The 18,096-nt window shown below is 36.2% G+C and overlaps 1 protein-coding gene across 1 annotated transcript in view; it reads right to left on the bottom strand.

Annotated features, from left to right (window-relative positions):
* Positions 1-18,096, bottom strand: part of tprn (taperin) — a 32,162-nt gene that overhangs the window by 3,967 nt on the left and 10,099 nt on the right. Inside the window, exons 2-3 of the mRNA XM_084114954.1 lie at positions 1,033-1,231; positions 253-368 (exon numbers count right to left, since the gene is read on the bottom strand). Coding sequence (XP_083971080.1) covers positions 253-368; positions 1,033-1,231 — 315 coding nt within the window. The remainder of the gene's footprint in view (positions 1-252; positions 369-1,032; positions 1,232-18,096) is intronic.

Genomic DNA, 18,096 nt, shown 5'->3' with positions numbered 1-18,096 from the left:
ATGGACACACAGAACAATCATTTATGAGAGTCACTTGTGCATTTTAATGCAGTTGTCATTACCATAGAGGCCACAGAAAATTGAGTGAGGGCTATTTTCACTTGGGCCCGTGATAAACCACCCAGAACGCCCAAGCAACTAGCAAGCAATGCCAAATAGAGAACATTGTACACCTCGTTTTACATGAAAAGGGACCAGTCGCATTTTCTACTCATTTTACACTGTATTCTTTTTTATTTTGTTTTGTTTTACCATGACCCCCTCTGTACTCTGTGAAGTGTCTTCCTCCCGGTGAGCTGACTCATCAAGCTTGTGTTCTTGCCAGGCGTTAAACTCCACTGAGTGTTTGGGTGTGTAACTGGACAGATCTGAGGACACGAGAAGAAAGATATTAATCAATGTCAAAACAGACTGAAGAATCATCACAGAAACTATACTTCATCTAAAAATATTTTAGACATATAATTGCAATTATGTCAATTTTTATATTATAACATTTGTATATACACCTTCCCTTGTACCTTTACATATATGTTGACTTCTTAAATGTTCACACTTGTTGTTATTTGTTTCTGCAAAATATCCTTGTCAACTACCCAAATGCAATAAATGTAACACCTCATTACTGACCAGCAGGTGTCAACACTGTAACTGAAATGTAGAGCCATAGAGCTTTATTGTAATGATGAAGGTGATCTGTTCTAAACACTGAGAGATCAGCCTAACAAATCATCCTCACCTCATTTCACCTTCATTTCAACAAGCATCTCTACAATACTGAACATGAATCATTATTGTATATCTACTATGGATTCATCAAACTGACCCCACTTCCTGTAAGACCACAATAAACAGGTCCCAATTTGCATCCTATTTATCATTCCAAGAGTTGCATCCCAAAAGATATATAGGACAAAACAAGTGGATAAAAATAGGATGTGAACCGAATCCATTTCCTGTTCACCTCATCCATGGTTTCTGTGCCTTCCTCTCATTCTATCCCTTTCCTGTCATTCTTCTCATCTTACTAACCCGTGGTGTTGTTGGAGTGAGTGGGTGAGCTGGTGTAGCTGGCACGAGGAATGCTTATCCTCCCTGCAATGATCCCTCCATCATCTTCTCCTCTTTTTTCCTCTCCTTCCTCCTCTTCCTCTCCGCTCTCCCACGCGCTGTTCTCGGACGGGTATTCAAATGTGCTCTGTAGGCTGGACTCGTTGAAGGATATTTTTAACTGTGGTGGAGACAGAGGACAGTTTGTTAGGTTTCAGACCTGCACGCAATCTGCAAATGCAAAACTTCAAATAATGCTGTGAAGATTTCCACAAGAGTTTGAACGGATACTGAAGGAAATGTCCAGCATATCTGTGAACTCTTTCGATACTACGTTTGACTAAGACTTAGATACAAAGTGTGACGACTTTGATTAAGGTAAAATATAGGACAGTTCTGATTCGTATAACAGTTTTTGGTCACTACATAATTATCCAATTTGTGTTATTTTGTAGTTTAAAGAAACCTAAAATTACTTTATTAGAAATAATGAAGTATGAGGTGTGTCCAAACTTGTATATGGCTCTATGGCAGGTCCTGACCAAAACAAATATTTGTTTAGCAAAACTTTACCAGGCCTGTATACCTAATGTATTTTTTTGACTATGCACATAATGCAAATGAAAGGGAAATTGTGGGTCAAAAATTAAGCATTAACAGAGAACATAGTTTCCTTATTGCTTTATTTGTTAATGCTTATTATGACTTATTTAAGTTTGTCTGATAATCTCAGTCAGTCATGGTCATAAATGTTGACACGCAAATCGATTGGGAAACTCAAATGAACTCGGAGCCTTTTTGGAAGTGGTGTGACGGTATCGTATCATAGTTCTTTCAAATATAACGTAGCATTGAATGATTACCATATCATTATTATTACTGGACCCACTTTATAAGTGTCTTTAACTATGTATTAACATTTAAATAAATAATTTAATAGAATTGCACTTATTGTGTACATTCATGTTTTTACATTGTACTTGTATTTAATACCGGCATGTAATTCAGCTGTAATTCATTTCTGTAGTTACTTCAGTAATTACACTGTTGACCTTACCCATACCCCTTAACCCACACTTAAAACTAAACATAATAAATGTATCCCTGGTCTTTATCCATATCCTACCTCAATAGCTGCAAAAGTGGTCTGCAATATAACATGAACACAAGAATGTCATACAGACTTAAGGACTGGCTTCTTTAAAAAACAATCACCTTGAAACCACCATGAACACCCTAGCATTCACATTTTAACGTATTCAGGACTCCATAGCAACGCTTTGGCAACCACTCACAACACCTTAACATTACGTTAATCTTATTAAGGACTTATCAGACAAATAAATACTGTTGTCTGATTCAAACTCAACGTGAAGGGCCACTAGAAGATATTATACCCATAGTATGCATGTAGTGTCCAAAGCACCCTAGTGAGAGTCACCTGGTCAACGTCTGTAACCTGGCCCTTGTGTATCAGCGCTGTCCTAAATATACTCTAATCTCAATCACATGACCTTACTCGACTACATATAAGCAAGCTTATTTTACAAAGGATGTGAACACGCCCTTACATGGCACGCCCATCAAAATGACCGGACAAAGGCCGCACATAATTGGGTGATGTTTATTTGGTGTAATAAACGTAACCTTATATACCCTCTTATATACCATGATCATGATCACACACACGTGTATGTGTGTGTGCAGCAAAAGTTTTGAAACTACCATTTTTAATGTTTTTGAAAGAAGTCTCTTATGCTCATCAAGTCTGCATTTATTTAATCAAAAATACAGAAAAATAAGTAAAATTGTGAAAAGTTTTTATAATTTAAAATAATGGTTTTCTATTTTACTATACTTTAAAATGTAATTTATTCCTGATCAAAGCTGAATTTTCATCAGCCATAACTCCAGTCTTCAGTGTCACATTATCTTTCAGAAATCATTCTAATAATATTAGATGATTTGATAATCAGTTATTATCAGTGTTGGAAACATTTGTGCTGCTTAATATTATTTGGAACCTGTGATGCTTTTTTTCAGGATTCATTGATAAATAAAAAGAACAGCATTTGTTAAAATATATATCTTTTCTAAAAATATAAATCTTTAATATCACTTTTTATCAATAAATAAAAACTAAATAAAAGTATCAATTTCTTTCAAAAAAAGAAGAGAAAAAAAAAGACCCCAAACTTTTGAATGATAGTGTATATTGTTTTAAATAAATGCTGTTCTTTTTTCTTTTTCTTTTTTCTTTTTATTCATCAAAGAATCCTGAAAAAAGTATCTCAGGTAAGAAAAAAGAAAAAAACCTGTGAACCTAAAACCTCTTTCAGAGGTGTTGTACAAACTTTGCTCTCTTTTAATGGTTACATAACACAGAGGACATGGGTGAGTAGACTGGGTGTGTAGTCAAATCTGTCACTCTTTTTATAAATAAAAAAGATACAAACATGATACCTAAAGGATTAACTGATGGCATTATACATGCTGTGTGACATTCAGCACCTTTAGAAAGTATCCACCCTCCTTTCATCTTTTTTTCTGCTAAATCTCTAATAACACAAATCATTTATGAATCTACACACACACTTTATTAGGTACACCTGTTTAACAGCTCATTAATGCAAATATCTAATCAGTTAATCACATGGCAGCAACTCAGTGCATTTAGGCATGTAGACATGGTCAAGATAATCTGCTGAAGTTTAAACCGAGCATCAGAATGGGGAAGAAAGGTGATTTAAGGGACTTTGAACGTGGCATGGTTGTTGGTGTCAGACAGGCTGGTCTGAGTATTTCAGAAACTGGTGATCTACTGGGATTTTCACACACAACCATCTCTAAGGTTTAAAGATAATGGTCAGAAAAAAAGAGTAAATATCCAGTGAGTGGCAGTTCAGTGGCTGAAAATGCCATGTTTGTCTGCAGAAGAGCATCTCTGAACGCACAATGGGCTACAGCAGCAAGAGGACACACTGGGTCCCATTCGTGTCTGCTAAGAACAGGAAACTGAAGCTATAATTCGCACAGGCTCACCGAAATTAGACAATAGAAGATTGTAAAAACGTTTGCCTGTTGTGAAGTCTTGACTTCTACTGAGACATTCAGATGGTAAGGTCAGAATTTGTCGTAAACAACATAAAGGCATGGATCCATCCTGCCTTGAATAAACAGTTCAGGCTGCTGGTGGTGGTGTAATGGTGTGAGGGATATTTTCTTGGCATACTTTGGGCCTCTTAGTACCAATTGAGCATAATTTATGCCACAGGCTACCTGAGTATTGTTGCTGACCATATTCATCCCTTTATGACCACAGTGTACCATCTTCTGATGGCTACTTCCAGCAGGATAACGTGCCATGTTACAAAGCTCAAAGCATCTCAAACTGGTTTCTTGAACATGACAATGAGTTCACTATACTCAAATGGCCTCTACAGTCACCAGATCTCAGTTCTATAGAATACCTGAGGGATGTGGTGGAGCAGGAAATTTGCATCATGGATGTGAAGCCAACAAATCTGCAGCAATTGCGTGATCCTATTATGTCAATATAAGGACCAAAATCTCTGAGGAATGTTTTCAGCACCTTATTGAATCTATGCCACGAAGAATTAAGGCAGTTCTAAAGGCAAAAGGTGCTACATCTCTGTACTAGCAAGGTGTACCCCTAAAAAAGTGGCGCGCGTGTGTGTGTGTATACACACAAAAATTATAAATTAAATATTAAAAAAAATTAAGAATTATAAATTAAAGGCTTATAAATGAATAAGACATGAAATAAGACTTCTAATTAAATAAATTTAAGACTTTAGCAGTTATTAATTTTGTTCATTGTCCTTTAGTTTTCTTGTGTTTGAGTTTTGCAAATTTAAAGTTTTGCCTAATCCTAAATGTAAATTTGTTCCAACTCCAAAGTAAACAATGAATATGTGTGGACTACAATTTTCAGATCATACTACTGATTCTCAATTACAATTGGGTCTTGGTTTTCATAATACTAACTTTTTGCGATCCATTTTTTCACAGCCTTTGCTGTGTGTTCTGGGTCATTGCGCTGCTGGAAAATGAATCTCCACCCAAAATTAAAATCTCTGGCAGACTGAATCTAGTTTTCTTTACAGATTTGCCAGTGTCCAAGTTGCCGTAATAACAACAGCCTTTTCAGTTTCCTCGACTAGAAAAACAAAACAAAATAAAAACTCCAAAGCATGATGCTTCCACTACCACAGTTGACAGTAGGGTGTTATTTGGGTGTTGGGATATATTTGTTTTAAACCAAGCATATGCAATAGCCTTTCAGGTCAAATGGTTTTGGTTTGCCACATGTGTTACATTCTCACGGGCATGACAATGTAGGCATTATTTAAGAGAGGTCTTACTGTACGCCCACATAGGCTGAATCTGAAGTGCTATCAATTGGGATGTCAAAACATCACAAACTTGTTTCCACTGAACAACATCTTTAAAATCATGATGTATGAAACATCTTATTTGTATTTCCAATTTAAAACTTCAAAATGTAAAATCCAATTTAAAAAAAATGTATTTGACTTTGCAACACATTAAATCGTCGAAACCTTGGATTTATTTCTTCGCTGAGCTCGTCTCAAGGCATTCTGTGATTATCTTCTACAAAAAAAATGATTATATGCTGCCTCAGAATTGGTCAAGACAAGATATCTTAGAGAAAACAGAAATAAGATGACTAGCTTTTGAAACACTTTGTGTCTAGAGCATCTATGTGTTCTTAAAATGCAATGGGCAGCTCAAAGGTTTTGGAATAGAGCAATTACATCAGATTTAAATATGTAAAAAATTCAACACCAGCCTTAGCATTAAACAACACTTGCGACCATAGCCATTTTCCCACTCAACTACTGTAGTTTCTTTAACCTACTGCTTTCTGAGGCATGATTTACCCAAACTCTGAATAAGTCACTGGCAGTAACAAGCAAAGTTTCTGATGTGGAGTAATTTAGTCACTCTTGGCTCATGCTGAAATATTTCCTGACTATTCAGCCAGCATTAAAAAAATATGAGCACAGCGTGATATGCTGGCAGTTTCAACCATTTCCCATCGCAATTCACCAGCACAAATATTTTAAAATATATTCTTTGGCGTGAGAAAAAAAGTCAAATTCCATTCAAGCAGATCAATCATTATTTAGAAATATTTTCAGAGTGCTCATATAACACATTCTGGATAGAGAGATTGGAAGAATAAGCACCATTGGAAAGGATTCTTCATATCCACTCCATTTTGATCTCTATGCCTATTAAAGCTTGAATTATTGAGAAAGAGTTTAACAGTGGTGTTTTTCAGACCTTAAACTCTTATTTTAGCAAACATTCACACAAAAAGCAGTAGAGGGCGCAGTTCAAACAAACCTTTCAACTGTGCTGGATTGCAGAAGAATAGGACACAGGAGAAGAAAGTTCAAAACTCTTACTTCAGCAATAAACACAACAAAATTAAACACAAATGTGATGTTTAATTAAAGTCATTTTTGCTTATTAGTGTGATTGTATTGGATCACTGAAGGTCGGCAGCAAAAATATTGGTTAATAAAGTGATATTAAATACATAAAGTATATTTGTTTTATTTAACATATTTAATCATTACAGGTTTGCATAATATTCAGATTTTTTCTGAAATTTGCATTTCTCTATTTTAATTCATTTTGAGGAATACTGAATCTCTTTATGTGCAAGTGAGATGAGTAAATGCCGAACCCTAACTACAATAACTATCATGTTTACACAGCGCACACAATGCTGATTTCTCTCAACATGGGGAGTCAATAAATAGGAAAACAAACTAACCAGTATTACTTATTTGAAAAAGTACTTAAGAAATGTTGTTGTAAATTTAAAAGCAATGTGTTAATTTACTCGTTACTTGAAAAAAAGTAATCTGAAAACGTAACTCAAGTTACTTGTAGGCTAATGCGTTACCCCAACACAGCTTGTAGATATACATGAGTCACATGTCAACATAGCAGCTTATCTCATCCTGAATGTCTGGATCATCACAGGGCTTTGTACATACTGTATTAATGTGGATGTGGATGTCAGTCAAATATGTTTTTTACACAAATAGAGATATTACAGTTTTTCTCAATTGCTAACACACAATTCATGAAACAATTCACCATTTTCTCACAAACAAAATATCGTAACTACACACCAATTTGTACAAACCTCACACTTCCACGTCCAACACAAATATTTCAGTCGAAATCATATTATCTTGTCAGAATCAAACTTTGGCCTCAGATGACACATAAAACCTATCAAATACACAGACTACTTCCCTACCCAGTGAACACTAAGTGAGATCAATTCATAACACTGTAACAACAACCTCTTATTGGGAATCAGGAATGATTTTGCAGCTCATAGTCTATTACAGTATACAATGTAAATGAAAGAGTGCAGATACAGTAAAATACAATGAGCTTTCTGTAAAAATTACTTTTCATTACACTACTGTAAAATTATCTTACAGTAGATGAAAAGCACTAGAAAAGGTCAAGTATTAAAGAACTGAATATGAACTTGGTATACAGGACTGTACAGTAAAAATAAATAAATAAATAAATAAATAAATACATTCAGCGTCCTCTGCACCTTCTGCCAAATTTCATTACAGTATACTGTACTACAGCAGTTTCTTTGTCTACTGACAAAAAACATTCTCTACCTCCCTTAGGCAGTCATTTCTCAGTTCTGCAAAAAGCAGTACATGTAAAAAATAAATTTGACAATCATGAGTTTGAGGCTATAGAACATGTGCTACAAGTTACTGTATACAAAATAGTGCAAATTCCCTCATATAAAGTACTGTTTACTATTTACTGAAAGATCTAATCCTGGACTACTACAGCAAGTTCAGCCTGAGAGTCTCTGGTGGCCCGCTGTCTTCAAGTCAAGTCAAGTCACCTTCATTTATATAGTGCTTTTAACAACATAGATTGTTTCAAAGCAGCTTTACAGTGATAATAGGAAATTAAAGTAACAGAGATAGTTTTGGCTTTATAGCAGCTCTAGAATAAAGTTATTGTCCAGCTAAAGTTAGTTTTGATTGATTCACTTCCAACATCATTAGTTGTTATTCCAAGATCATTAGTTATTAACTTAGGGGCCGCTAACACGACACCTTTATAACAGAAAACCCTTAAGTTATCTCTGCACAAACTTCAAAAACGCGAACCTGTGAGAACGCTGATGGCTTGCACATGCACATTACGTGTTTAGTCTATAGGTATGCGTGTTTGAATATATATGTGCGCAGGCGTGTAGTCCTTCTTTACAAACCAACCCTCAACAAACTACTTGTCTGGCCTTAAAATTTATAATACAGTATTTGTATCGCTTCCGCGTAGCCACGTGAACCGGAATTATCCCGACAACGTTTTATCTGTACAGAGGTGAAGGGAAGGAGGCCTTCACAGGGGAGAGACTAGTTGACACTTCAGGACTGCGTCGTCTGTGTTGTTGTCTTCAGACTGGAATTATCACTGGATGTACTATCTCTGTGATTGTCTTTGCGTTGGTGATGATCTACTCAAGTCAGCAGAGAAGAAGTGCAGAGGTCCCCACAACTAGTCTGGAGTGAGGCAGCCACATATTAGAGCCTTCATGGATGACCTCACGGTTACAACATCCACAGTGCCCGGAGCCAGTGGAACATTTTGAGTATAGAGTGAGCAGCCATCTACGCAAATGGTTGGGCGTGCCATGCAGCTTGAGCCGTGTTGGGTTCTATTGAAACAGCAACAAGCCAGGCTCTCATTCAGCTCCATCAGGGAGGAATTCATTGGACGGGCGTGAGAACATCTGCAGTATTCGGGGTCGAAGGATGCTAAAGTGTCCGGAGCAGGCAATGTCATGAGGACAGAGAGGAAGCGGAAGGCAGCTGAGGCAGTCCAAAAGGCAGAAGCTGAACCACAAGGCTCTCACCTGGACTGTGTTGTAGCATTGCCACCGAGAAGGAAAGGTTGAGGCTAGTGCACAAATAGGTACGCGCTTCAGTGGAGGAAGAATGAGCAAGAAGGGTTGTAGCAATGAAGAAACAGGGTGCCTGGATGAAGTGGGACAGGCAATGGAGCAGAAGGTCATCTGACAGGATATGTGGAAATGGAACCCCGAGAGGATAAAGTTAGCCCAGCCTCCCTAGCCCTGCCAACTTGTTGGTTTGGGGCAAGGTAGAAACTCCAGCATGCCCCCTGTGTTCCAAGACAGACTCTCTTGAATACATCTTGAGCAGCTTCTCCCGGGTCCTGGGCTATGGCCGTTATCGCTGGAGACACAACCAAGTCCTCAAGACCATAGCTGAGACAATCAGTAAAGGGATCAGCGAGAGCAGAAGCACCAACACTACAGCCAGGATGATTGCATTAATCAAGGAGGGAGAGCAGCCCATGAGGAAAAACAACCCTGTTGGCTTGCTCTACATAGCACAAGATTGGGTGAGGACAGTTGACCTGAAAATTCCAGCACACATCACCCAGTCCATGCTTAGACTGGAGATCATCCTGGTCTCAGAGTCTACGAAACAGATTATCCTACTGGAGCTTACTGTGCCTTGGGAATGGGTGGAAAACTAGATGCATGCCAGTGGAGGTGGGTTGCCAAGGATTTGCAGGTCATTCCCTCAGCAAGGCTTACGGAATGCTGGGAAAAACTGACGCAAGCCAGAGAAGAGCCATCAGCAACAGCACGAAGGCTGCAGAGCGGGCATCAAGATAGCTATGGTTGAAAAGGGGTGACACGTGGGGACCGCAAAATGCCACTTGGACACAGGCCGAGACTTGATCAACCTCTGTCGGGTCGCCTGGAAGAGGGTGTCTGTTGAAAGACCCAAAACACCCAATGATGCTAGGAACCAACACTGATAATGTGTCCAGGTTTGTGCATCAGTGGTTTTATGAATAACTGAAACTAACATACTGTGTGTGTAAGTAGTATAAAAACCCTGTAGATGATTCTTTCAGCTCTCTCTCTAGTGTCAGGATGCATTTTCTAAAGCATATAAATCACATGTGGCCCTATTTATATTATCCTGAGATTCTGATTGGTGTGTCATCAGTTTTGCTACTTAATGTTTACTCATGGATAAATGTGTGCAATTTGAGTTCACATTGTGATGCTTCAGATAATTATATTATGTGTTTGTATTATGAATGAGATCATGGTTAAACCTGTGTAAAATGAGGGTATTTTGTGTAAGTTTTGCAGAAATCATTTAGAAAATTTGAATGTGTGTGAAAACAGGCGAAATTAATAAAAAAAATGTGAGTAATGTTTGGGTTTTTTTGTTGTTTTTTGTTTTTTAGAACTGAATGAATAGTTAGATTGGGAAATTGTGACAACTGAATCAGTTATAGTGTGTTGGCAATTGAGAAAAACTGTAATTTTTAAGAATTCCCATTGTCGATTGCAACTGCAATGAACAATGAATTAATCAATAACATTAACCCTGCAAAATGCAAGTTAAAGACTCCAAAGTGCATGTAGTGCAGGGTACTCCAAAAATGCTTTTACAGTGTATAATTGCCGTTTTATGATCTTGTGATTTTAAACACTTTATAACAAGGTTGTTAACATTAACATGTACTACATTTTAAATTATATATTATGAATTAATGCATATATTTTTCACACATTTGTTCATCTTGGTTAATGTTCATTTTTAAAAATAGTTTTGCCCATTGTTATTTCATGTTAGTTATTTCTTAATGATATTACTTCATTTTATCTTAATATTAAAATTAATTGGTATATAAATTTGTACAAGCCAAATTAAAAACATATTTTTTGTACATTTTACTTTTTCTTTGTATCAGCCCAAGATGATCTTTGTATCAGCTCGTTATGCTGAAACTGATTCAACTTTCAGGCTCATCTGATTGACAGATAAACCACGCTCATGTTGTAAATGTGGTTATTTCAGCAAATAGTTTGCTTTGTATATTCAGTTTCACAGCATTAAGTTAAAGAGGACAAACTTTATCATTCAACTGAACTGAGCACATGCATTTTAGACACTTTTTGTTCTTGCTTCGTCCTTGAATGAGTCAGGTGTTCTAGCGTACTGTATTTACTTTAACAGGTCAGGTAATGTCAATGGTATGACCCATGTTAGGGGTGGCCAAAATTACAATTTAAAATCAGAATATGAGCATAGCTCACTTACATTCACTGAAAATATTGAAACGTTAGCAACACTGATTCAACACAATTATTAAAGTGTCACTTTGCAGATTTTTTATGCTACAATATATGTTTAAAAAATGCAAATATATTTAAAAATTGCTTTTGAAAAAATTGAAAAGTTATTTTTAAAAAAATATTAAACTATTATTATTATTATACTACATTAACAATAATAAATGTAATAAGAGGACAATATCAATTATTGTCCTCTTATTACATTTATTATTGTTAATTTAGTATAATAATAATAGTTTAATATTTTTTTAAATACGGATATAACTTTTCCCCAGTAAAAATTAGTATACATGTTTAGCAGACCAGAATTCACTAGAGATGCTATCCTTATTTGTACCAAGGTTGAGACTTCATGTAAATACATACACACACAAATACTGGGGGTTTCTCTCTGAGTTACAACCTTTGGTTGGCAGCACACTGTGAAGCAGAATCTGTCCAGCAAATGCTGAAACTCTTTGTCTGTATGCTTGTGTGTGAGGGGAAAGATTGTTACGGCCTCTCACTGAAGTGTAGGGCAGACTGAGCAGATGCCTGATTAGAGCTAATCTGCTGCCAGGGTGTTTAATATTAGAAATCCCTCAGCACAGTACAGCTGGTAAGACCTACAATACATAAACACACACACACACGCATGGTTTCATAAGTGTGTGATGTAGGTGAACCAGCACAATAGACATGTGTATTTTTGCATGATCTAGGGGATTAGAATATTTTAGTCACGTCTGAATCATTTCACTGGCCACTAAGCTTGCGAAAAATCCATTACTGTAATATTGAAGGTTAAAATTAACAACTGATTTGAATAAAAAACATTTAAATTGCACATTTTTTTATTATAACAATAACATTATTATATTAACTTTTTAATGACATAATTATGTTTCTACTCCAATTCATTTTTGAATGATAAACATTTAAAAGGTGGCTGTCATTTTATTCAAACATTCAATAAATATTGAAGAACAGGTGAAAGTCAGCATGAAACAGAAGTTGCAATACTCCTTTCTTCCCTATTGTGACATACTGTACGAATGAAACAACAAGATTAAATGTAGGATGGGAATTGATTTTGTCCATTGGGAATTGATAGGATTGTTGTCATTTGCTATTGCATCAATCTCATGTGACTGACAGGTTGTCACTCTAGTACACACATCATCAGAGAAGAGAATTCGCTACAAGAGGGATAGGAAGTTATTTTGATTAAAGATTACAAGTTGGGATGCTCCGATCGATCGGCATCGGCTGATAATAATCACATTCTATGACTCGATTGGTAATCACTAACAGAGGCAGCCTTTGCAATTTGGAGGCTCATTTCAAAGAAACAGTTGGAAATATAATGTGGATAACATTGAATTAATATCTTTTCATCAGGTTGGATACTGATAATTAATCACTCAAACCCCTTTATCTAAACCTCTCTACTTAACCATCGGACTCGCACATCCGCCATGTTTGTATTTTTTTAACACTTTTTTATTTGTGTTGTTTCTAATCGAATCCTTTGTCCAACACATAATGGGTCATGGGCAATATTAGTCGTTGGAGTGTGCACTGCACGGATCTGCATTTCGGATTCTAACTGGAAAAAATAAACCATCCGGGCATCAATGTGCCCGATGCCGAATACCTTATTCGGAAAGGCACATATAATGGCTTCAAAATGATAAACGAATTCTACCGAATACTAGGAAAAATATTCGGCAGACCCATTCTCTCCTTGGTTTGCTGGAGTCTCTTTTAAAAATAAGGGCTTTTACAAGAGAGATATCAACTAAAATACTATATCATACACATTTTTTTATTTGATATGTCTATTTAAATGTGTTAAATCTTGTAGGATGTTACACGAATGAGTGAAAACTTTATGATTTAAATGAGAACAGCACGATTGCAAATCAAATATTCACAGCATCAATGAATGACATAACAGCATGCTAATAGCAATGAAATGCCTTCAAATATTCATCAAATTGAACACCACCTCTCAAGAACAACAGAACTGTAAAAGTGTGTATCTGTGCCCTAACCAAATTAATATAAGTGTCCTCACTGTAACGAAATGCTTCAGGAACTGACAAAAATCATAGCCAATCAGAACATCTGATGTTTAATAAACAGCAAGGTAAAGCAGAATTTTGAACCAATGAGATTTTGTGGTGGGCGGAGCTACACGGTTTAACAAGAAAAATAGAAACCAAGCAACTGACAAAATGGTTGAGTCCTTAATTTGCATACTTAATCTATACAGTATGCATTTCATTAGTGGTGGGAAATAGGGCTGGGTATGACAACATTTTAAGATTCGATTCAATTAAGTTCAATTTTATTTTGATTCATTTGGACATATCAGGTACAGTATTGTGTCAATTTTTTTCTCAAGAGAAAACTTCACTCAACTAAAGCTGTAAACAATACAGAAAACCTTGTCACTTGATACTTTACTAATATTAAAGTTGGCATGAAATGTAAGCTGCAATAGTCTTTTTTCCCCAATTGTTATACATTTTCTGGCTTATCTAACTGATTTGTATACAAAAAACATTTAAATCACATATTTTATAATAATAAATTTATAATGAAATAATTATGTTTCTACTTCAATTTAAAAACTTGTTTTCATGACGGATTTATTCAAACGTACATTGATACTGAAGAACAGGTTAAGTAAAAATATAATGAATATGAAATAATTTAGCAAAAAGCTCCTCTCTATAGTTTCTATACAGCTTTTTCTATATCGAGCTATAATGGTAATTGAATGGCTTTTCTGTGGTAAATGCAATTATGTGCATATTGCGATGGGAGGCGAGCTGTTCACGCATCAACTGAAAACAGCACCGACTTAAAGATCGATTGTCGATTCTTTGAATTTAGGAATCATTATCAGTTTATCAAAATAAAAAACAATTAAAATCAAGAATTACCTATATTTTCAACCCAGCCTTAGTGGGAAATTATAGTAAGACATATGTAATAGGAACATGCTAAGGTTGTATTTTTTATGTTCATCTTCTATTGCACAAGGGTAAGTGGGTTATATTAGCTGAAAAGTAATGTAAGGCCACACATTTCGAAACAAAAAAGCATCCGTGTACCTTTGGTCAAAGTCAATAACATATGAATTGGGACACACTAAATACAATTTCACATATTATTTAGGACAGATAATATGCAAATAGACACAGCCAGCCAAGGTGTTGTTGAGGTCACAGCAAGTTAAAACAAAAAGATGGAAATGGAAGAGATTTTATCACTTTATCTTGTCATGCCTGGTTTGGACACATGCCTGGTTTGGGTATGCATGAGAAACTGACTACAATGCATTGTTTTGTTTGTGGAGAAGGAGAATGTTACTACATAGTACTCACAGTATAAATTAATGGGATAGGAGTAGGCCTGATGGAATCAAAAGTCAAATGCACTTCATTCCCAAAGCTATACGTGTTTATTTAATAACTATTTTGGCTTTTACTTCAGTTCAAATAGAAAATTCTGTCATCATGTAATCAGTCATAAATGGTGATTAAATGTCCGTAAAGGGCTGCAGAGATGCGGGCCATAGGTAAGGAAACAGCCTAATGCTGGCCACAAATTACAAGATATTCGGGCCGATTATGGACCGATTTCTCCCCTTCCGACAATCCTATAGGTAAAGTCACAATTATTTTTATGGTTCTGCAGATTATCTTAGATTTTCCAGTGGTGTGAAGTGCCAAATTCACACTACAGGATTTTAAGCCCGATTTAAGCCCGATTTGCAAGTCAATGAGATCGCCGACAGGTCGGGCTGTGATCGGGGGAAAATCAGCGGGTGATCAGTGCTCAGCAATCTTTATGTGTGAACTAGTCAACGACGCATCAAAGAGACTCGCTGAAGCCTCACCGACCGCCAGACAAATATTTAGCATGTTAAATAACTGGCGCTATCGGCCGACTCGACATCCTGTGGTGTCAAGTGTTGCGACGAGCTACAGCCAATGAGAGAGCAAGGCATGGGTTGAGGTCACCGGAAGAAAAACAGTAGTAGCAACATGCCAAACCACAACGTGAGCAGGCAGCTACTTTTTCATTATAAACATGTTTTACTCAACTCCAACTCTCTTTGTAGCACAGATAATCCCTGCTGCCCGCTGTGCTGTGATTTCATTCATGTTTTTTCCTTTTTTTGGGGGAAAAAACTTTTCTTTGTTTTTCCGTGACAAAACGTGGTTTGGGGACCGGATAGAGTCGTTAGTTGTCAGCTCGTGTAGTGTGTGACCCCCAGTTGCGAATCATTTAAAGTCGTGTAGTCTGAACTAGGCATAAGAGTGACTAAATCTGCTCGGAAGAAAATGGGAGACACCCTTATCTCGGATCAGAAATCCTTTTGTGAGGGGGGAACCCCGAGGACAAACGTGTGAACGAATGAAGATTATCATGTGGAATGAAACAATACCCAATCAGAAAGCGAACTAACGGAAGACTCACCTCCAGCTTGCGCTGTAACATGCATGTCCATGTTCACACCGTCTCCATGACTTCATCTAAACAGTTTTATTTCCCCGCCCACAAATTGTCTGTTAAAAGCAGTCCATAAACTATAAGCACCAATTTTTTACATTTTGAAAAAGATTTTAAATATCTTTTAGTGTGGCCCCAGCTTAAATGGATGGCCAGTAGGGAGTTACAGTATTATCAAAATACTGCTCTTTTCCACAGAATGAAAATGCATTATGATGCGTAGCCAAATGTCTGGAAGTATGTTTCTATTTTGTATTTACAAATGTAATAGTTTTTTAGTATTTCAAACTATATTTTCAGCATAACAATGTGAAAAGTTGAAAATAAAAATTTACATAATTCATGAATTTAAGCAAGAAGAATATCTGAATGTCTCTATACATGACGTGTTAGTGCTGCACACTTAAAGGGCTTCCTGTAGTTTTCCATAAAAATAAAAGTTTGACGGTGTAATTTTAGAAAAAGAACAAAATGAAGACAGCCGTATATATCAGTACTGTAATTTTACAGTTGTAATGTAAAATACAACTATTGTATTCTTTTTCTTAAGGTGAGTTCACACTTTAACCTGATTGGTCGGATTTTATTACATTTCAACGTGACAGAACTTACAGAATATCTAAAACAATGCTGTGTACATGGGCTAAATGCACTCGTGTGTGCGTAGCCTACATATGATGGTATTTTGACCAGCTGAGAACTCGTGAAGAGCTTACAAAATGTGTAAAGCAGTGAACAATAAATGAATACTTGTGCAGATTCCATGTGGGCCTAGATTAGATGCTCTTATTTACGGAAAGGCTTGAAATATTAATCAGGCCTAACATAAGCACTCATGAACAACACTGTCTAAAGCTGTGTAACGTTGCCTGGTCTGGGCGGTTTGATAAATCAATGGCAAGTATAGGGCAGACGTAGGGAAGGAAGTGTTTTGGAAACAAAAAGGCACAGATACCTAATTTAAGATTTCTAATGACAGGATAGAAAAGCTGTGGTCTCCGTTGCTCAGCGACAGGAACCATAGCTATTTTTAGAGAAAAGAGCAGAGGAGGAAATACACCAAGAGCAAGAGAGCATGCAAACAGTGAAAAGACAAGAACACATAGTGGAAAACAGGCAGGCAGAGAGAGAGAGAGAAGATTCCTATCAACAGGCTTATCACAGAAAACCAGGGCAGAAAAACACATGGCTGGCTGCCTGTATCATAACATACATAAACACACACATTCATATCATTCTTTTTGTGATGACCTGCAGTGGTCAGCTGGTATTTTTGAGCAGCTTGAGCTTATGGTCAAGGTTTATTTGAGTAAGATTTGCATTGGCTATTTCAAGCTTGACTCTCAAACAAATTAGCATATGTGAAAACATCCATGCTAGTCAGCACGAGCACAAATATTCCACACAAATGTTTGTCATTCAGTTTGTGTAGTTTAAAAGAATATACGAGGTTAAAATTAATTCAAGGAATTGGTCATCCATTAAATGAAATTGTCATAATTTACTCATTCCAACTCTTTATGGATTCAAATAGGTTTGTGTAAGGAACAGGCTGAAAATTATATTTTTAATCACATAATTGTTCGGTTTGTCAAATCTCATTCTTGTTCTAATTCAAACATGCCAGTTTTCAGCAATAATGTCACATTCACCAGGTCTAAGACATTCTCGCATGTGTCTGTGTTACAAATGCTGTGCTGTCTGAATATGAGGGGAAATGACTTTTGAGACCAAACTCTAATTTGACTTTTTAAATATATTCTTTAAAAAAAAAAAAATCGATTTATATGCTACAAGTGAATTTAGGCATCACAAAGTTTTAAATGTACTGAATGGAATTTTTTTTTTAAGATTTTCTAAAAATTATATTTAACCGTGTCAATATGTTAATAATATAATTTTTTGATGATTTTTGGGTTTTTTTTGCGGCAGATTCATTTTGGCGTTGATAGTGTTGCCATTGAAACGCATGATTCTGTGGACGTGTCACACGATCCTTCATTCTAATATGCTGATCAAGAAACATTTCTTCCTATTATCAATGTTTAAAACAACTGTGCTGCTTAATATTTTTATGGAAACCGTGCTACATTTTTTTCCAGGATTCTTTGATGAATGTAAACAGCATTTATTTGAAATAGAAATTCTTTAGTAATATTGTAAATGTCTTTACTGTCACTTTTGACCAATTTCACTCATTGCTACTATTACAAGGAAAAGAGAACACAATACATTATTCAAAATGTGTTCCGTAGAAAACCTAATAGCTTATGGGTTTGAAATGACATGACGGTGAG

The sequence above is a fragment of the Abramis brama genome (genome assembly GCF_963993115.1).
Source record: "Abramis brama genome assembly, chromosome: 5".
NCBI lineage: Eukaryota > Metazoa > Chordata > Actinopteri > Cypriniformes > Leuciscidae > Abramis > Abramis brama.
Note: the sequence above shows the minus strand (reverse complement) of the source record. Positions and strands in the feature narration are given on the sequence as shown.